The sequence below is a fragment of the Mangifera indica genome, unplaced genomic scaffold (assembly GCF_011075055.1).
Source record: "Mangifera indica cultivar Alphonso unplaced genomic scaffold, CATAS_Mindica_2.1 Un_0005, whole genome shotgun sequence".
In the NCBI taxonomy this organism is placed as follows: Eukaryota; Viridiplantae; Streptophyta; class Magnoliopsida; order Sapindales; family Anacardiaceae; genus Mangifera; species Mangifera indica.
In genome coordinates this window covers 182,225-205,696 of record NW_025401097.1, presented here as the reverse complement: position 1 = coordinate 205,696, position 23,472 = coordinate 182,225, and the positions used below count along the sequence as shown (strand labels likewise).

Sequence of the window (23,472 nt, the reverse complement as noted above, 5' to 3'; positions counted from 1 at the left end):
CACCTTTAGCACTAATGAGCTTCATTGATGTAAACTTTGTTATTAGAATGCTAGCAAGTGCTTTATCTGAAGACTCAAACTGTTCATCAATAGCCTTCAGTAATTGCCTGACATTATTACACTTAGGGATTGAACCACGAATACTAGCAGATATGCGTGTCCTGATGAATATCATACTCAAGCGATTAGATCGCTCCCAACGTTCATACAGGGCAATTTCATTCTGAGTGCTAGTTTCTGTAGCTATAGGTGGTTCATCCTTCCTAATAGCATAATCAATGTCCATACACCCTAATTGGAGAAGAATTCTCTCTTTCCAAATTTTATAATTGTCACCACTCAAAATAGGAACATCACATACATTATCAGAGAAATTCACAGGTTGAATAACTGCAAATAAATATTAACATACATGCTTAAGTCACTAAATTTGATGCTATCAAAATTAATATCTTGTTCTACCAATGTATAAACATGCTTTAAATATATAAACCATATAACATAAAAATTGCCTGTGGGCTAAGTTTTTAATTTAAATAGGTTTATATACAAATATATAAACCGTATGATAAAACTACCAAATTATATTCCTTTTCTTAATTCCTGTGGGTAGATTAAGAAAAATAATTTGTTATTTCATCCTAATTAATCACATAAATATAATAAAAATTCTTGTGGGATAAAATTTATCATACTTATATTGATTAATTACAATTGATGTCATATAACTAAATGTGATCTTATGATACTTAATGTATAACTTTGATATAATCAAAGATGTTGTGGCTACTCTATGATCAATCAAATATTATACTAATCACATGACATATAATTTTATGCATATAATCCTTAAGAAATTATTTAAAGTATAATTTCATTTAAACCAAAATTATGCATAAAATTAAACAATATTAAATTATTTAATAAACACTAAAAATTTTATGAAAACTAAAACTAAAGCATATAACGACGTACGATGTCCTGAATTCTCAACGAAAATGAAATTGGTTGAGCGGCAAGTGTCTCACTCAAAAACTTGTGCCTATGGTCTGGGTTCAAGACGCGAGACGGAAGTAAATTTTTACATTTTAATAAAGTAGATGAACGACATGTCATCCGCTGGAAATGAATGCAGATGTCATGTCGGCTGGCAGTGCATAACAAAAGGGACAGAAGTGATGGGTCTGACATGTCGTCTACAGAAACCAAAAGCAAACATGTCATCTGAAGATCGTCCCTGACCTCTAGCCGGGTCAAGATTCGGGTCGATAGACCCGGTTTCAGACCCGTATACATTTTGCACTCTAAATCAGCCTACAAAACTCTGATTTTGACATTCCATATATCAAAATTCTCAGTTTTTTGATGTAGAATTCATCTAAATAAAAATTTTATTCAAAAAATGCCAACAGCCAACTTTCTCTTTCTAAAGAAATTCGGGATAACAAAAATTTTGCATGTTATACAAATCAAAGCAAGGCAGAGGCATAAAATAGCGCTGATACCAAATGTTAGAACATGTATATGGTCTCTATCTAAGCATATATATACTGAGTATGCAAGATAGAAACCAAAATTAATATGCGGAATATTAAACACTAACCTCCAACCATTGCTTGACGATTTGATGCAGTATAATCCTCTGAAAATATTTCTTGCAAGTTTCGTCTTCCAGGTGATCTTTTTTTTCTCATATAATGGTGTATGTTTTCAAGTGTAGAAAAAGCTCACCCAGGGACCTTATTTATAGCCTTAAAAAGCATTCTACCATTAAGAATGCTACCCAACTTGTGGAGTTATGGCATGAAAGTTATAAACCATAATGCATGGGAGTTACAAACCATTACATCATGAAAAAGTAACTGCATGAAGCAGTTACCATTATGCCATGAAGAAGTAACCGCTGCAGTTACCATTAAGCCATGGAGGAAAAAAAACTGACATGAATCACACTAGAATGATGCATTTCAAACTAGATTCAAGCTAAATTTAGTTTCATTGACAATCTGAAGTGTGTATCTAGCTAGATTTCACTATCTTGGGTGTGATTTGATAGAAATTACATTTGTTAACACTATTTCAACCATTTGAAATATTTTAAGTTAGAGTTTTTATTTTTTCAATTGAATATTGAGCGAAGACAAATAATTCAGTCATATCTCAGGAGTGTAAATAATATTAAGGGAAATTGAAATTTTTAGCACTATTTTATTCCGTGTATACAAAATTGCCACCTATCCTAAAGTTTTCACAAATATACTACAACAGTACTCACCTTTCCCAAAATACCCCTCTTCAATCTTTCATGCACAAATTCTCTCTCTTCTTCTCTGCAATTTTTTTCTCTCTTCTTCCAAAGTAATAAAGGAATCACTCTCTCTTCTTCCTCATCTTCAAAAACAAAAGCAGGAAAGAAAATATTGAATTTTTCAGATTAAGAATTCTCCAAAATAAAGATTTAAAAAAAAAAGAGCAACCCAAAAAAAAACTCAATCACATCCATTTTATACCATGAAAGAAATAATCATAAGAAAAGATCATTTAATATGATTTAATTAGAAAAAAATTAACATTTAAAGATTAAAACTGAAAAAAAAATTTACGTTAACGAAAAAAAAAAAAAGGTAAAAGTTGCTGGGTTTACAGGGGTTGGCGTAACACCAACCCCTGGAGATATATACATATAAGGGTTGGCGGCGCCAACCCTTATATGTATATATATTATTAAATTATATTATTATATTAATATAATATATAATATAATTATATTATATAATATAATATATATTATATATATAACAGTAAGGGTTGGCGGAATCGCCAGTATTATATATATTATAATATATATTATATTATATAATAATATATATTATATTAATTATAATATATATTATAATTATATTATATATATATTATAATATAAAATATTTTTATATATTATTAATAATATTATATTATATATTATAATATAAAATATTTTATATATTATTATAATATTATATATATAATACAATATATATAAAATATATTATATTATAATATATATTTTATATATTATATATATATAACAGTAAGGGTTGGCGATTCCGCTAACCCTTATTAAGTATTATATATATATATATATATATATATATATATATATATATATTATAATTAATATAATATATATATTATAATATATATAATGCTTAATAAGGTTGGCGGAATCGCCAACCCTTACTATTATATATATATAATATATAAAATATATATTTAATAATATATATAATACATTTTTATATATTATATATATTATAATATATATTATATAATATAATATAAAATATTATTATTTTATTTTATATATTATATATTATAATATAATATATTAGATTATATATAATATTATAATAATTTGTATAATATACTTAATAAGGGTTGGCGGAATCGCCAACCCTTACTGTTATATATATAATATATAAAATATATATTATAATATATATAATACATTTTTTATATATTATATATATAATAATATATATTATATAATATAATATAAAAAATTATTATTTTATTTTATATATTATATATTATATTATATATTATAATATAATATTAATATATAATATTAATATATTATATATAATATTATTTAATAATATTAATATAATAATATAATCTAACAATATATATACATATAAGGGTTGGCGCCGCCAACCCTTGTATGTATATATCTCCAGGGGTTGGCGTTACGCTAACCCCTGGAAACCCAACAACTTTCACCTTGTTGTTTTTTTTTTCGTTAACATAAGTTTTTTTTTTTCAGTTTTAATCTTTAAATGCTAAGTTTTTTTTTAATTAAATCCTACTAAATGATCTTCTTCCATGACATTTTTTTCATGGTCATTTTTTCCATGGTATAAAATAGATGTGATTGAGTTTTTTTTTGGGTTACTCGTTTTTTTTTTAATCCTTACTTTGGAGAATTCTTAATCTGAAGAATTCAGTATTTTCTTTACTACTGTTGTTTTTGAAGATGAGGAAGAAGAGAGAGTGATTTCTTTATCACTTTGGAAGAAGAGAGAAAAAAGTTGCAGAGAAGAAGAGAGAAAATTTATGCATGAAAGATTGAAGAGGGGTATTTTGGGGAAAGTGAGTACTGTTGTGGTATTTTTATGAAAACTTTAGGATAAGTGGTAATTTTGTATACACGGAATAAAATAGTGCTAAAAATTTCAATTTCCCTAATATTAACACTAATTTATACTTTTGCAAACAAATGACAATTAAAACAAACAATCAAGTTTTAATGATGGCCGGAGATATTGACTTTTTAAACTCGAAGGGTTGAAACTGAAGACAAACTTTGGTGGGAAACATTATTCTCTACTCAAAATCGAATTCCAAATTATAAGAAAATGAGACTGAGAGAAGGTGAAATATTGGCCTTTTATACAATGGCTTGGAGATGTGACTGCATTTTTGAAAGAAAGGCCAAAATATTATTTTTTATTTAAGTTTTAATACAAAGACGGAGACATATATATGAGATTTCAAGAATTTAAACACTCATCCGTCATATTATTTCCATTAAAATTTGCTATTAATTATAAGGGTAAAACCATCATTTAATTCATAATATTAAAAAATTAAATTTTATCTCATTCTTCCTCTATAGTTTAAAAAATTAATAATTTTTCCTCACTAAGAAGTTTAAAAAGTTACCTTTTCACCCCTAGGGTTTCATTCTTTTCCTTCTTTCTCTAGCAATGTTCTCCGACCAACTTTCCATCTACTGGCGCTCCCTCCCAAATCTCGAACAAAGATGCGACCACCGTTCTCTGGTCCACAAATGTGACAAATCATCTAGATCCATCGCTTGACGAATGCGTTTCTTCCCACCATTTTTGTAGCGTTCACGGTCAGAGAACAATCCGAATTTGGATTGATTGACATAAGAAGATTTGTTTGATGTCAATTCGTTGGAGAGATGAAGATTGTTTGTCTTTGTCCAACCAAGACAAAGACAACGAATCAACTTTATCTTTTTGTTGGACGAAGATGGTTCGTCTTTGTTTGATGAAATTGGTCCGATTGAAAGATTGACAATGGGAGAAGAAGGTAAGAAGGTCGGCTTGACAGTGGGAACCACATCCGGTTGTCGGAGAAGGAAGAAAAAACCTAGGAAGGAAATGTAACTTTTTAAAGTTTAATTAAGAAGGAAAATTGTTAGTCTTTTAAACTAATAGAGAAAAATTATATAAATTTTTAGGGTTTAACAATAAAATGACGATTTTACCCTTATTTCTAACATAAAATTCTAATATAAGTTAGTCTATGGGTTAGTGTTTGAAACCCTTTGAGTGTGTATTTGTCTTTGCATTAAAATTTGGGTGGGAAATAGTCCTTCGAGCCAAAAAAAACTATGTGCACATCTTTGTACACGAATAATAACATGTCACAATATGATCAAGTGTTATTTTATTTCTAATTTAATACTATCCAATTGTATAATGACATGTCATTATTTGTATACAAAGTTATGCATATTATTTATGTACATAATACTTAATCAATTTAACTGTCATAATTGTTGAATTATATTGAAATAGTCCTATTACATCATGGCAACAGCAGTAGAAAATCATTCTAATTAAGTTAACAACAGAACTGGCTTAAATTGAACAAATCAAAGGTGCAAAATTTGCTAAAATGAAAAGAATGTGAACATGGAAAAAAACCCATCACCATTTATTGATGAGTAAGAAAACGAGAAGATTAGCATTATCTGATTTGGTCACAACTTAAATAAACTAACAAGCTCCTAAATTCAAGCACAATAATCTCACCACAAACTCAATCAAATGGTAAATCCCGGAAAACAAAAAATTGCAATTTCTGAGTGTAATAACCTCAAGAGTTAAATAATATTACTGTTGACGGCTTACACACTAAGGTGAAAGCTTTTGAGTCAAATAGCAACACCAAAGTATGAGAGCTATGTGGGAGAGGAAGATTGAATATTCTCTATGTTCCTCAAAATTGTCGAACCACAAATGAACCATTAGAAATTATTGCCTCAAAATTAAGAAAAAAATTAAGTCATAATATTATGAATCAATGTTAAGAATATATACAACAGAGGGATTCAGCAAACCTCTTGAAATCTCAATTTACATGATGCCGCTATTTGTCAAATTGCCCAAAAAATGGAAACTCGATTGCCATCTCAAAGAATGTTTCGTTCAAATCTAACATATAAATGTTAAAGCAATAAAGATTTTCTTCCTATTCATGCTGTAAAATCTCTCCTAAATGTGGTAAGTATTCTTTTTCCTTTGATTGAAAAGTCAAACAATCCAACAGTGCATAGATTATTCTGCCTTCAGGATGATCTCTATCTTCAACTGTAAAAGTACTAGTCTTACCATTAATGTGAACAGCGCTTTGTCCTGGAAGCTTCCTCACATTGTTACATTTCATCATTGATCTTATTTTCGCGACTCCATCCCACCTTCCCAAGACAGCATATATATTAGCCATCTCCACATATGATGCTGCCACTTGAGGCTCCAATTCGAATAGATGAGTAGCCACATATTCACCCGTCTCTATGTCTCGGTGAATCTTGCAAGCACTGAGCAATGCCCCCCATATGCCAGCATCGGGTTTGATAGGCATGCTTTTAACAAAATCCAGTGCTTCCTTTAGCTTTCCTCTACGTCCAAGAAGGTCTGCCATACAAGAATAATGGTCTAATCCAGGATTTATATTATATACCTCAGTCATCATATTGAAGCACTCCCATCCACTTTCAAGGAAACCTCCATGAGTGCAAGCTTGAAGAACTGCAAGAAATGTTACATGATTTGGTTGGAAACCCAATTCCACCATCTGGTGGAAAAGGTTCAAAGCTTCAAAGAACTCTCCATTCAAAGCACAGCCTGCAATCATAGTTGTCCATGAGACAACAGTCCTCTCATGCATAGAAAGGAAGAGCTCTCGAGCATCACCAATACTTCCACATTTTCCATACATGTCTATCAATGAATTGCAGACCATTACATTATCTCTTAACCCTTCAGAACTGGCATAACTGTCAATCCATTTTCCAAGCTCAAGTGTACCCCCTTGGCCACATCCCGAAATCAGTGAAAGCATGGTAACCAAATCAGGTTTTTCACCAGCTGCTTCCATAGCATAAAACAATTGAAATGCCACATTCATGTCCCCTTTCTCAGCATACCCACTAATGATAGCAGTCCAAGAAACACAAGTTCTATCATACATAGTGTCAAATAAAAACCTAGCTGAAACAATATCGCCACACTTGGAATACATTGAAATCAGTGTATTAATCACAGATATATCTAGATCACAGCCCATCTTAATTCCATGAGAATGAATCAACATACCCTGTAATAGTGCATCTGGTTGCACACAAGATGAAAGTAGGCTAACAATGGTACTAACATCAGGCCTAAATTCATCATTCATCATCAATTTATAGAACCTAACTGCATCAGAAACCTTACCATTGTTTGCATATCCTGAAATCAAAGAATTCCAGGAAATGACAGTCCTTAAACCCTCTTCAATCCCATTAAAAACCAACTCCGCAAAGTCTAAGTCACCGCATTTGGCATACGCAGAAATCCATGTATTAGCAACTGAAATATCAGCATCCATCCCCATCTGAATCCCAATGGAATGAACAGCCTTCAACAGGTTCAAATTCTTTGCCTCCAAAACCGACTGTGAGATCCCAATAATCGTGACTGAATCACCCTTAATCCCCAAAAATCTCATCTCATAAAAAATTCTCAACACTTTACCAACAAAACCCTTTTGGGCGAACCCCAGAAGCAAAGCGTTCCACGACGCAACATCTCTTTGAGGCATCTCATCAAACACATTACAGGCATAATCCAATCTAGAACATTTTACGAACATATCGACCATTGTGGTTTGCACATAGATATCAGGCCAAAAGGGGGATTTTATGATGTGGGTATGGATCATTTGCGAGTACCTGAGATTGGAAAGCTGGGCACAAGCTTTGACTATGAAGGGGAAGGTGAAGTTGTTTGGAACAACGTCGTTTTGTTTCATTTGGCGAAAGAGAAGAAGGGCTTGGTGGGCATGGTGTTTGCTCACGGCTGCTCTTATTTGAGAGTTCCATTTATCAATAGTTGAAAGATTTAAAAGTCGGTTGAAACGAAGAGGAAGAACAGCTGTGACCATTACGCATCGTTTTAGAGGGTAATTCAAATTGATCGGTAAGATTTAAGTTCGGTGGAATCTTGATGGTTTCCGATTGAAGAGTACTACAATGTTAGTTTAGTAAACTTGAAGTCAAAGAATGAATTTTGGGGTGTGTGTGCGCGTGTATATATATTCTTTTAGAAAAAATTCCAAATTCTTAATGGTGTACGGGAGAGTACAGTAAATAATTTCGAAAAGTAGAAAATATTAGAAAGGCCAGTCGCAACAACGTCCACCCAAGGTGTGCTAAAATAACAAACTCCCGCCCTTTAGTTTCAAAAAGCTAGATTCTCATTTGTCATCTACTTTTTAGTAAATATTATGAAATTCTTAGATAAATCTCACATTAACAAAATACAAAAGAGATATTAGATATATGTGTGTATTTCATATCATTTGGAAATACTAAAATGTAATTGGTTAAATAGTTTTTGAATTTCTGAAACTGTTTGATATGTTTTAGGTTGTAAAACTTAAAAACAAAATCATGATAGACTATATATTTAAAATAGATAATATCTTGATAATAGATCAAACTATTGGACTGAAGATATTACAAGTGATATTAAAACTATCTCACATGTCATCTTTAGCGATATTAAGACAAACTTTAATAAGGACGTTGAGTCTCGTAAGGAGGGTGTTTGTGATACTCTTAGATAAATCCCACATCCGTAAAACAAGAGACAAGTGCATCCCACATCGCTTAGAGATGCTAAGATGTGACCTATGATGGATTATATATTCAAAGTGGACAATATCTTAACAGTAGATCGAGCTATTGGATTAGAGATATTATATAGTCACAATCAAATCTTGTTATTCCTAAGTGATGTAAGATGTACACAGATGTCCAACATCTCTTTCGTACTTTGTCGATATGAGATTCGCCTAAGGATGTCACATTCAACTCTTTACAAGACTCAGTGTTTTCTCTTAGGTTTGCCACACCATTGCTCAATAAGACACAGAGTGACTTTGATACCATTTGAAATATTTTTGGTCTAATAACTTGACCCACTATTAAGATATTATTTATTTTGGATGCATAGTCTATTACGATTTTGCTTACATAATTTTTTCTATTATATCTTATTTTTTCTATTATCTCTTTATCCTATTTTTTATTTTTATTTTCCTCCTTTCTATTTCCAATTTCAAAAGTTTGAGAGGTAAAATGTAATATTTGAAAATTTAAGAGATGTTATTATGAAAATTTTTAAAGGATTTTATTATGCATATGGAAATCTAGATATTCACAAATTTTTGGGGGATATGATAAGGATCATATGAACAATTGTGCATGGTACATTTATGGTCGTTTCTCCTCTTCTATATAAACGAATGAATTTTCAATCTTTATAATATTTTGTCATTTTAATACTTACATATATAGTCTGTTCTAGAGGTTTTAGTAGACAAAATTAACCCTATTAACACTCTTTATCACCCTGTGTCTTGTGTGAATATTGAGATGCCACTGTACACTTGGATCAAAAACGTTTTTTGCACAATTTCCAAAATTGATAAAGATGAAGGAGCCACCAACAGTGAAAATAGATCCTTATATTACGTGTTTTCCAAATTATACTCTCTTGAATGGATCTTGCAATGTCTATGGTTTCTTAGTTATTTTTGTATGTATAACAATTTTTATTTCCTTTCGTTGCCCCCTATGCATGTTATTATGTACCATAGATAATCAACATGATAATACATCCCTATATAATTGAATAATTTTGAATTAAGAATAAAATAATAACTAATCATATAATAATACATTATCATTGATATTTATTATAAGTACACATAATTTTATTGTTTTCATAAAATAAATACAGCCAAATGACTATTTCCATCCTAAACTTTGATGAAATGATAATTTTCATTCTCTAAATTTTAAAAGTTTCATATACTCACCTGGTATTCATGTTTATTAATGAAAATAGTTACATAAATGGGTAGAGGGATTTTTTTTTTTTACTGATCAGCAGAGGAAACTTAACATTTTGACTGATAACCCATTTGGCTTCATTCTTCCTAGTCCTCCTTACCCTCCTCCACCTACATTGCTAGAAGACCTTACCATCAAAGGAAACTTACTTTTTGGTTGGTCTTTAATATCATCAAACATATGCAAAATGACCACTCTTTTGTTATAAGCTCCCTAATTTCCCTCCGTGTCTTCATAAATAACTCTCTTCCTTTATCTGTTATCCCTTCTTCATTTGAAAGATTAGAATAAAAAAGGTAGTCCAAGTGATGAATTAATCTAATTATTTTCTCTTGCTAAGTATACTAATATTTGTAGTAGTAGTTGGATTGATAAATTTTAACTAACATAGCTCTGACTTTAACCAGAGAAGATCTAGCAAAAGACAATGAGCAAGATTATGAATCGCCAGTCAATGATGTGGCTGAGCAGTCGACAAAAATGGACGGCATTTGTAATTTTGGCATTAAGCATTTGATAGACATTAAATGTGATACTGGTTATGGTTGTGATGAAGAGAGATTCAAGTGTCTTGGATTTATTGATGTTGAATCGATTTGAGGTGATTGTTTAATTTTGTTGTGGATTCTAGAGATGACAGTTGTTAGGGTTCGTAATATGCGATTTGTAAGGTGAGTTGATTTTAAAATGATAATTGTTAAGATTTACAGTGAAGAAAGGAAATGAAGGTGTGATGAGACCAAATATCTCGATTTGATGGGATAACGAAGTTCAGTTATGATTTCTCAGGTGCTGCAAGTGAAAGGAATGTGACAAGAAGTTGACAATTTTATTCAACCACGGTTTGGGCTAATATAGGTAAAACCATTGGAAAAACTATAACACCCTAAAGAAAAAATTAAAAAAAATAAGAAATAATTGTTATTGTTATAAATTTAATACACAAGTATACAAAGATAAATGATTCAAGAAGAATGGAGAAGAAAAGAGAGGAAGAGCAAAAGCAATTGAAGCAATTGATTTCCGGATGAAGAAAAGAGAAGAGAAATCTATATATTTCATGAAGAGTAAGGGGGCAGTATTTATAGACATTTGGCTACCCCATTTGTCAACAAATATGGCTGTAAACATAGCCAATTTTCCAAGCCAATTTTCCAAGCTAATTTAATGCATTCCCATTGCCTTTTGGCCAAAGTCAACGATATGGGGTGGAAAAATCCACCATCTGCAACACTCCCCCTTGGATTTCCACAATTTACAGATAATTATATTAACTTTGCTAAGGAAAAACCCAGTGGGATAAAAACCAAAGCAAAGAAACATAATTATTAAATGTTCTGTAAGTTGGCGTTGGACGTGCTTAAACTGCCTCATTAAAAACCTTACTAGGAAAACCCAGCGGGACAAAACCTAGTGAAGGGAAAAAGAGTACAGTGCACCTTTTGTCCAATATTGGATAAACTTCAAAATTTTGTCTGATGAATGCTCCCCCTGATGAACGTTCCCCCTCATTGTAGTAGGATTAACTTGGTTACTTGTTGAGCCGTCGCATACAAATGTTATACACTAACTTCTCAAATGTTGATGTCGGTAGTGTCTTAGTAAACAAATCTGCAAGATTCTCACTGGATCTAATTTGCTTGACATCAATCTTGTTGCTCTGCTGGAGCTCATGAGTGTAAAAGAACTTTGGTGAGATATGTTTGGTTCTGTCTCCTTTGATGTACCCACCTCTAATTTGGGCTATACATGCTGCATTGTCTTCATACAATATGGTAGGAGTGTCTGTTGTAGAAAGAAGACTGTATGCATTTCGGATATGATGGATGACAGACTGTAACCATATACATTCTCGGTTGGCTTCATGGAGAGCTAAAATTTCTGAATGATTTGAAGAAGTTGCAACCAAGGTCTGCTTGGTGGAGCGCCATGATATAGCTGTGTCATTATAAGTGAAAATATATCCCGTTTGTGAACGGGCCTTATAGGGGTCAGAAAGATAACCAGCATCTGCATATCCAACCAAACTAGGATTTTTAGGAGATTTGACAGAATAGAATAATCCCAAATCTCTAGTTCCACATAGGTAACAAAGTATATGTTTGATTCCGTTCCAGTGACGACGGGTTAGTGCAGAGCTAAATCGGGCCAATAAATTGACTACAAAGGATATATCCGGTCTCGTACGTTGGGCCAAATATAATAAGGCTCCAATGACATTAAGATATGGTACTTCAGGACCAAGTATCTTTTCATCTTCTTCTTTAGGACGAAATGGGTCATTTTTGTGATCAAGAGACCGAACAACCATTGGGGTGCTCAAAGGATAAGCTTTATCCATATTAAAGCGTTTTAATAATTTTTCAATATACGCTGTTTGATGGATAAGTATTCCATTTGAATTGTGCTCGATCTGCAGGCCGAGACAATATTTTGTTTTCCCCAAATCCTTCATTTCAAATTCTTTTTTCAGATATTCAGCAGTTTTTGAGAGCTCTTCAGGAGTCCCAATTAAATTCATGTCATCAACATAAACTGCTACAATAGCAAATCCTGATTCTGACCTTTTGATAAAGACACATGGGCATATAGGGTCATTCACATAGCCCTCTTTTTTCAAATATTCACTGAGGCGATTGTACCACATACGTCCGGATTGTTTTAATCCGTACAATGATCGTTGTAATTTAATTGAGTACAAGCCTCTTGAATTGACACTTTTTGCTTCAGGCAATTTGTATCCTTCAGGGAGTTTCATATAAATTTCAGTGTCTAAATTTCCATACAAATAAGCAGTAACTACGTCCATTAGACGTATATCCAGTCTTTCAGAGACTGTTAAACTGATTAAATACCTGAATGTGATTATATCCATTACAGGCGCATATGTTTCATCAAAGTCTATATCGGACCTTTGGGAAAAGCCTTGGGCTACAAGCCTGACTTTATATCTAGCAATTTCATTTTCTCATTTCTTTTTCTCACAAATACCCATTTATATCCAACGGGTTGTATGTCTTGAGGTGTTGGAACTACAGGCCCAAACACTTGACGTTTTGCTAGGGAAGCTAATTCTGTTTGAATTGCTTCTTCCCATTTAGGCCAATCATGTCTTTGTTTGCACTCAGCCACAGTACGTGGTTCAAAATCATCATCATTCAGAATTTCAGTAGCTACTGCAAATGAGAATATATCATCAACTATAATTGTTTCACGATTCCACATTTTTTGTGTATGAACATAATTTAAAGATATTTCAATATTCTCATTTTCCTGTTCTTCAGGATTTTGTACCACTTCAGGGGTTTGTGCCACTTTAGGGGCTTGTGTCTCTTCAGGGACCATAACCTCTTCTGAAGGAATATTTGTTTGATTATTTGCCTTTCTTTTTTGAGGAACAGTGTCCTTCGATCCAACAGGTCTACCACGCTTCTGGCGTGAGGTAGATGGATCAGTCACGGCTCGAATGGACTGTTCAGCTGTCATATTGATTCTTGCTGATGTATTAGCAGCTGGAACATGTGATCTTGTCACTTTTGCTGTATCAACAAATGCATCAGGCATTTGGTTGGCAATAATTTGTAATCGCACTACCCTTTGCACTTCAGTTTCACTTTAGGATGTGCGAGGATCTAAATAAGACATGGTAGGTACATATCAAGTAAGTTCATGCCTAACTTCAGGAGGCATTTTCTTTTCCCCTAAAGATAGGAAAGTTGTCTCATCAAAGTGACAATCTATAAATTGTGCAGTAAAAAGATCACCTGTTAATAGTTCCAGGTACCTGATAATGGATGGTGAATTATATCCAACATATATTCCCAAACGACGTTGGGGTCCCATTTTTATGCGTTGAGGGGACGCAATAGGGACATATACAACACAACCAAATATTCTCAAATAAGATACATTAGGTTGGTAACCAAGAACCAATTGTAGGGGAGAATATTGATGATAAGAAGAAGGTCGCAAGCGAATTAATGCTGCAGCATGTAATATAGCATGTCCCCACATAGAAGTAGGTAATTGACTTTTTAATAATAAAGTACGTGCAATTACCTGGAGTCGTTTGATAAGAGACTCAACTAATCCATTCTGTGTGTGGATATGCGGGACTGGATGTTCAACCTCAATCCCCATAGACATGCAATAATCATCAAATGTTTTGGATATAAATTCACCAGCATTATCTAGCCGTATTGACTTGATCGAATAATCTGCGAAATGTGCCTTTAATTTGATAATTTGTGCTAACAGGTTATTAAATGCAACATTTCGAGTAGGCAATAAACAAACATGAGACCATCGTGCAGATGCATCAATTAAAACCATAAAATAACGAAATGGCCCACTTGGTGGGTGAATGGGTCCACATATATCCCCTTGAATCCTTTGCAGAAACGATGGGGATTCACCTCCAATTTTGGAGGGGGATGGTCTTATTACTAATTTGCCTTGAGAACAGGCGGTGCAGAATTGTTCACTAGACAATAAAATTTTATGATTCTGTAATGTATGTCCATGTGAATTTTCAACAATCCTACGCATCATTATAGATCCTAGGTGGCCTAAACGATCATGTCAAAGCATAAATGCTTTTGGATCAACGAACTTCTGGTTCGATACTGCGTAGGTCTCAATTGCCTTTATGGTTGTATAATACAATCCAGATGATAAAGCAAACAACTTTTCTAGTATAAGCCTTCTTCCGGAGGCATTACTAGTTATACAGATGAATTCTGCACCATTTTCACTCATGGTTTCAAGATGATAATCATTTTTTCTTATATCTTTAAAACTTAGTAGATTTCTTCTGGATCTACTTGAATATAATGCATCATTGATGCTTAATTTGGTCCCATTGTTTAACATAATTATGGCTCTTCCGGAGCCTTCTATCAAATCAATTGATCCTGATATGATAGTTACTTTAGCTTCAATTAATGCTAAAGATAAGAAAAATTTCTTTTCCTTAAGAATTGTGTGCGTTGTTGCACTATCCACCAAACATATGTCTCCCACATCAGCTTTTGAAGTCAACGCTTCAATTTTGGAGTCCATTTCCTTTCATTTAAAAATTACGTTAGTTATAACGTACACAAAATATTGAAAGGAAGAGAACATGACAATAAAATACAAAATAATATGCATGACTCCAAAATAAATATATATGATGGATTTAATTATAAAAATTTTGGGCATTTCATACTCATAATAACTACTTCTGGTAGTTGCGTTCACTTCAGGGAACGATGTATAATGAGAAAATATTAATTCAGAATTTCTTTTTTGATATTGCTACTACAGGAGCAAAAATAAAATGTGGAGAATATTTTATCTTCCACATTCAGGAAAAGATTCTGAATATTACAGAGTTATACTAAATATAGAGTCATTGTATTCATATTTCGGCTTGTAATCCTTCAGGGATATGATGCCAAAAGATAATAGCCTTGTATTTGTCCTTCTGGGATATTTTATTTAGTTAGTTTTTCAAGGCTCACAAATTCTAGGTGGAGACTCATGTAAAAAGCCCATTTAATATTATCCATCTAATTTTAGAAACTTCAGGTTCAATTATTGTCATATTTACAAAACTTCTGGTTTTGTAAACAATATATATGAGTTAATCTTTGAAACTTCAGGTTCAAATATTATTTCATATTTACAAAACAGCTGATTTTGTAGGAGAAATATTAGGATTAATTTTGGAAGCTTCAGGTCCATATATTATCCCATATATACAAAACTTCTGGTTTTGTCATTAGTTTTCAGAATATTATAATACGTATTCTGCTTATGTTTTGGACTTCAAGTCCATATTTTTCACACTTTATGCAAACTTCAGGTTGCAAAGGTGATATCATTATTAAAATAAAGACTTTGATGAAACTGGGGACTTCTGGCCCATATTTATGCAATTGGGGACTTCCGGCCCATATACATGTATTCTCATGATTTTACAAACTTCAAGTTGTAAATCGTAAAATTCGGGACTTCGGGCCTATATATGATTTTCTCACGATTTTACAAACTTCAGGTTGTAAATCGGATATAAATAAAAATAAATATTTAAATAAATAAATATGCGAATAAATAAATATTCAAATAAATGGAATACAATAAAAATAAACATTTAAATAATATCAGGACTTCCGGTCCAGATTCTTGGTTTTGTAAGCTTTAGGTTACAAATAATATTTATGACTTCAGGTCACAAATTTATAATTTCGTAAACTTCGAGTTACGAATGATATTCAGGATTTCAGATCCAGATTCATGATATTCAAGACTGCAGGTCCAGATTTATAATTTTGTAAACTTCAAGTTACAAATAGGATTCAGAACTTTGGATCCAGATTTATAATAGTCCAGACTTCAGGTCTAGATTCATAATATTGTAAACTTCAGGTTACAAATAATATTCAGGACTTCGGATCCAGATTTATGATATTCCAGACTTCAGGTCTAGATTCAAGAGTTTCAGAACTTCAGGTCCAGATTTACAATTTTGCAAACTTCGGGTTGCAAATATTGTATAATTATAAAGAAAAATTAAGCAGAAATATAACAGAAATTAAAAGTCAACTGGGACATCACAACTGGGATATCCGTATTTATAATATTTAAACAGCATAACAGCATAGTATAAATATATTATATACCTGAGCTGATCGTGCTGATAATGTGTTATAAATTTAATACACAAGTATACAAAGATAAATGATTCAAGAAGAATGGAGAAGAAAAGAGAGGAAGAGCAAAAGCAATTGAAGCAATTGATTTCTGGATGAAGAAAAGAGAAGAGAAATCTATATATTTCATGAAGAGTAAGGGGGCAGTATTTATAGACATTTGGCTGCCCCATTTGTCAACAAATATGGCTGTAAACATAGCCAATTTTCCAAGCTAATTTAATGCATTCCCATTGCCTTTTGGCCAAAGTCAACAATATGGGGTGGAAAAATCCACCATCTGCAACAGTTATAAATATAATGAAATAAATGGGAAAATAATTGAATTGCCAAAAGAAAGTTATGATTTTATTAAGGCAAAGCCACGGTAGAAGTAAGAAAGAATTAAGAAGAAGCAAGAAGAAAAAGCAAGAAATGTGTGTGTATTACATGAAGAGAGGGGAGGGTATTTATAGGAGAATTGCCGCCCCTCCAGCCAGTAAAAATAGTTTCTTTCAAGCTAAGTTTCTAAGGCATTTAATGCATTCCCATCTCTTTTGGCCAAAGTAAAAAATGTGGGGTGGAAAAATCCAGCATGCATAATACTCCCCCTTAGATTTCCACCACTTACAGATAATTATATTAACCTTGCTAAGGAAAAACCCAGTGGGATAAAAACCAAAGCAAAGGAACATAATTATTAAATGCCTGTAAGTTGGCGTTGGACGTGCTTAAACTGCCTCATTAAAAACCTTACTAGGAAAACCCAGTAGGACAAAACCTAGTGAAGGAAAAAAGAGTACAGAGCACTTTTTATCCAATATTGGATAAACTTTCAAATTTTGCCTGATGAATGCTCCCCCTGATGAACGCTCCCCCTCTTTGTAGTAAGATTAACTTGGTTGCTTGTTGAGTCATCGCATACCGATGTTATACACTAACTTCTCAAATGTTGATGTCGGTAGTATCTTAGTGAACAAATCTGCAAGATTCTCACTAGATCTGATTTGCTTGACATCAATTTTTTTACTCTGCTGGAGCTCATGAGTGTAAAAGAACTTTGGTTAGATATGTTTGGTTCTGTCTCTTTTGATGTATCCACCTTTAATCTGGGCTATACATGTTGTATTGTCTTCATATAATATGAAAGGACTGTTTGTTGTAGAAGGAAGATTGCATGCATTTCGGATATGATGGATGACAAACCGTAACCATATACATTCTCGACTGGCTTCATGGAGAGCTAAAACTTCTGAATGATTTGAAGAAGTTGCAACCAAGGTCTGCTTGGTGGAACGCCATGATATAGCTGTGTCATTATAAGTGAAAACATATCCCGTCTGTGAACGGGCCTTATGGGGGTCAGAAAGATAACCAACATCTGCATATCCAACCAAACTAGGATTTTTAGGAGATTTGACAGAATAGAATAATCTCAAATCTCTAGTTCCACATAGGTAACGAAGTATATGTTTGATTCCGTTCCAGTGGCGACGGGTTGGTGCAGAGCTAAATCGGGCCAATAAATTAACTGTAAAGGATATATCCGGTCTCGTGCATTGGGCCAAATATAATAAGGCTCTAATGACATTAAGATATGGTACTTCAGGACCAAGTATCTTTTCATCTTCTTCTTTAGGACGAAATAAATCCTTTTTTGGATCAAGAGACCGAACAACCATTGGGGTGCTCAAAGGATAAGCCTTATCTATATTAAAGCGTTTTAATAATTTTTCAATATACGCTGATTGATGGATAAGTATTCCATTTGAATTATGCTTGATCTGCAGGCCGAGACAATATTTTGTTTTCCCCAAATCTTTCATTTCAAATTCTTTTTTCAGATATTCAACAGTTTTTTAGAGCTCTTTAGGAGTCCCAATTAAATTCATGTCATCAACATAAACTACTACAATAGCAAATCTCGATTCTGACCTTTTGATAAAGACACATAGGCATATAGGGTCATTTACATAACCTTCTTTTTTCAAATATTCACTGAGGCGATTGTACCACATACGTCCGGATTGTTTTAATCTGTACAATGATCATTGTAATTTAATTGAGTACAAGCCTCTTGAATTGACTCTTTTTGCTTCAGGCAATTTGTATCCTTCAGGGAGTTTCATATAAATTTCAATATCCAAATTTTCATACAAATAAGTAGTAACTACGTCCATTAGACGCATATCCAGTCTTTCAGAGACTGTTAAACTGATTAAATATCTGAATGTGATTATATCCATTACAGGTGCATATGTTTCATCAAAGTCAATACCAGGCCTTTGGGAAAAGCCTTGGGCTACAAGTCTGGCTTTATATTTAGCAACTTCATTTTTCTCATTTCTTTTTCTCACAAATACCCATTTATATCCAACGGGTTGCACGTCTTGAGGTGTTGGAACTACAGACCCAAACACTTGATGTTTTGCTAGAGAAGCTACTTCTGCTTGAATTGCTTCTTCCCATTTAGGCCAATCATGTCTTTGTTTGCATTCAACCACAGTACGTGGTTCAAAATCATCATCATTCAAAATTTTAGTAGCTACTGCAAATGAGAATATGTCATCAATTATAAATGTTTCACAATTCCACACTTCTCATGTATGAACATAATTTAAAGATATTTCAATATTCTCATTTTCTTGTTCTTCAAGATTTTGTACCACTTTAGGGGCTTGTGCCACTTCAGGGGCTTGAGTCTCTTCAGGGACCATAACCTTTTCTGGAGGAATATTTATTTGATTATTTGTCTTTCTTTTTCGAGGAATAATGTCCTTCGATCCAACAGGTCTACCACGCTTCTAGCCTGAGGTAGATGGATCAGTCATGGCTCGAATGGACTATTCAGCAATCACATTGATTCTTGTTGGTGCATTAGCAGCTGGAACATGTGATCTTGTCACTTTTGTCGTATCAACAAATGCATCAGGCATTTGGTTGGCAATAATTTGTAATCGCACTATCTTTTGCACTTCAGTTTCACTTTGGGATGTGCGAGGATCCAAATGAGACATGGTAGATACATATCAAGTAAGTTCATGCCTAACTTCAGGAGGCATTTTCTTTTCCCCTAAAGACGGAAAAGTTGTCTCATCAAAGTGACAATCTGTAAATGGTGCAGTAAAAAGATCACTTGTTAATGGTTCCAGGTACCTGATAATGGATAGTGAATTATATCCAACATATATTCCCAAACGACGTTGGGGTCCCATTTTTGTGCGTTCAGGGGACACAATAGGGACATATACAGCACAACCAAATATTCTCAAATGAGATACATTAGGTTGGTAACCAAAAACCAATTGTAGGGGAGAATATTGATGATAAGAAGAAGGCCGCAAGCGAATTAACACTACAACATGTAATATAGCATGTCCCCACATAGAAGTAGGTATTTGACTTTTTAATAATAAAGTACGTGCAATTACTTGGAGTCGTTTGATAAGAGACTCAGCTAATCCATTCTGTGTGTGGACATGCGGGACTGGATGTTCAACCTCAATCCCTATAGACATGCAATAATTATCAAATGTTTTGGATGTAAATTCACCAGCATTATCTAGCCGTATTGACTTAATCGAATAATCTGCGAAATGTGCCTTTAATTTGATAATTTGTGCTAACAGTTTAGCAAATGCAATATTTCGAGTAGGCAATAAACAAACATGAGACCATCGTGTAGATGCATCAATTAAGACCATAAAATAACGAAATGGCCCACTTGGTGGGTGAATGGGTCCACATATATCCCCTTGAATCTTTTACAAGAACGATGAGGATTCACCTCCAATTTTGGAGGGGGATGGTCTTATTACTAATTTGCCTTGAGAACAGGCGGTGCATAATTGTTCACTGGACAATAAAATTTTATGATTCTGTAATGTATGTCCATGTGAATTTTCAATAATCCTACGCATCATTGTAGATCCTGGGTGGCCTAAACGATCATGCCAAAGCATAAATTATTTTGGATCAACGAACTTCTGGTTCGATACTGCGTAGGTTTCAATTGCCTTTATGATTGTATAATACAATCCAGATGATAAAGCAGGCAACTTTTCTAGTATAAGCCTTCTTCCGGAGGTATTACTAGTTATACAGATGAATTCTGCACCATTTTCATTCATGGTTTCAAGATGATAACCATTTTTTCTTATATTTTTAAAGCTCAGTAGATTTCTTCTGGATCTACTTGAATATAATGCATCATTGATGCTTAATTTGGTCCCATTGTTTAACATAATTGTGGCTCTTCTGGAGCCTTTTATCATATCAATTGATCCTGATATGGTAGTTACTTTAGCTTCAATTAATGCTAAAGATAAGAAAAATTTCTTTTCCTTAAGAATTGTGTGCGTTGTTACACTATCCACCAAACATATGTCTCTGACATCGGCTTTTGAAGTCAATGCTTCAATTTTGGAGTCCATTTCCTTTCATTTAAAAATTACGTTAGTTATAACGTACACAAAATATTGAAAGGAAGAGAACATGACAATAAAATACAAAATAATATGCATGACTCCAAAATAAATATATATGATGGATTTAATTATAAAAATTTTGGGCATTTCATACTCATAATAACTACTTCTGGTAGTTGTGTTCACTTCAGGGAACGATATATAACGAGAAAATATTAATTCAGAATTTTCTTTTCCGATATTGCTACTACAGGAGTATAAAATAAAATGTGAGAAATATTTTATCTTCCACAATCAAGAAAAGATTCTGAATATTACAGAGTTATACTAAATATAGAGTCATTGGGAGTATTATTAAATTTGATGTTCAAGTCTATCTTTCAAATTTCTCCACAAATTTAATGGATTTATCATTATATCCATATTTCGGCTTGCAATCCTTTAGGGATATGACGCCGAGAAATAATAGCTTTGTATTTGTCCTTCTGGGACATTTTATTTAGTTAGTTTTCCAGGCTCATAAATTCTAGGTGGAGCCTCATGCAAAAAGCCCATTTAATATTATCCATCCAATTTTAAGAACTTCAGGTTCAATTATTATTATATTTACAAAACTTCTGGTTTTGTAAACAATATATATGAGTTAATCTTTGAAACTTCAGGTTCAAATATTATTTCATATTTACAAAGCAGCTGATTTTGTAAGAGAAATATTGGGATTAATTTTGGAAGCTTCAGGTCCATATATTATCTCATATATACAAAACTTTTGGTTTTGTAACTAGTTTTCAGAATATTATAATACGTATTCTGATTATGTTTTGGACTTCAAGTCCATATTTTTCACACTTTATGCAAACTTCAGGTTGCAAAGGTGATATTATTATTCTAAAATAAAGACTTTGATGAAACTTGGGACTTCTGGCCTATATATATGTATTCTCTTGATTTTACAAACTTCAAGTTGTAAATTGTAAAATTCAGGACTTTGGGTCCATACATATGATTTTCTCACGATTTTAAATTGTAAAATCAACTGGGACATCACAACTAGGATATCTAAATTTATAATATTTAAGCAGCATAACGACATAATATAAAGATATAATATACCTAAGCTGATGGTGCTGATAACGTGTTATAAATATAATGAAATAAATGGGAAAATGATTGAATTGCCAAAAGAAAGTTATGATTTTATTAAGGTAGAGCCACGACAGAAGTAAGAAAGAATCAAGAAGAAGCAAGAAGAAAAAGCAAGAAATGTGTGTGTATTACATGAAGAGAGGGGGGGTATTTATAGGAGAATTGCCGCCCCTCCAGCTAGTAAAAATAGTTTCTTCCAAGCTAAGTTTCTAAGGCATTTAATGCCTTCCCATCTCTTTTGGCCAAAGTAAAAAATGTGGGGTGGAAAAATCCACCATGCATAATAATAATATAATTATAATCAAGATTTTAAAATTAGTTTGAGGTATTTATGTAATTTTAATAAAAAGGACAAATCTATACTTCAAATGTGCGTTAAGTATTCAAGGTAATTTTGTATTTTTATTTGAAATAAAAAATAATAATTTATAGTAAAATCAACCCGATTTTATTAATGAAAATAAATAACAATGGGTTAACTAAATTTTTTAAACTTAAAACATAATTCATTCAAGTGTAGGTGAAAAATAGTCATTTGACCAATTAATAAACTTCAACTAACAAATTATCACTTTTTTTCTCTTTCCCAAGGGTGGGCCACATTGTTTAGTAATATTCAAATTCAGATTTGTATGACTCAATTATCACTTTCACTTTTATTTATGGATTTATGTATTTCTCCTTTTTGTAAAGTTACTTGATTCACATTTGATATTTTATTTAATAATTTTTTTGTATTATAAATTATTTAATTGGTAACGAATATATATTTAGCGGGTGTAATTTACCCATTAAAATAAAAAAAATTAATAGAACATTTATATATTTTAAAATTTTGAAAGACTCAAATGACTTTATTGGTTGTATTAAAACTGCACTGCTATTTATTTATTTTTTCTAATGAAAAGCCCTTCTTAAGTTAGATCAACTTAATTAGATTTAAATTGACCATATAAAGTAGGTAAAAATCTTAAATTTAGTAATTAACCCAATATTAGATAAATTAAAAGTTTAATTTTAATATATT

The 23,472-nt window shown here is 32.4% G+C and overlaps 1 protein-coding gene across 1 annotated transcript; it reads right to left on the bottom strand.

Annotated features, from left to right (window-relative positions):
• Window positions 1-6,117: 6,117 nt before the first annotated feature.
• Window positions 6,118-8,319, bottom strand: LOC123205435 (pentatricopeptide repeat-containing protein At4g19191, mitochondrial-like). The gene has a single exon (XM_044622384.1). The coding sequence runs from the start codon at window positions 8,221-8,223 to the stop codon at window positions 6,268-6,270; it is 1,956 nt and encodes a 651-aa protein (XP_044478319.1). The 5' UTR covers window positions 8,224-8,319; the 3' UTR covers window positions 6,118-6,267.
• Between the last annotated feature and the right edge of the window lie 15,153 nt (window positions 8,320-23,472).

Excerpts from the sequence above, each read along its gene's own strand:
- LOC123205435 (XM_044622384.1), bottom strand. The coding sequence starts at position 8,223 with ATGGTCACAGCTGTTCTTCCTCTTCGTTTCAACCGACTTTTAAATCTT.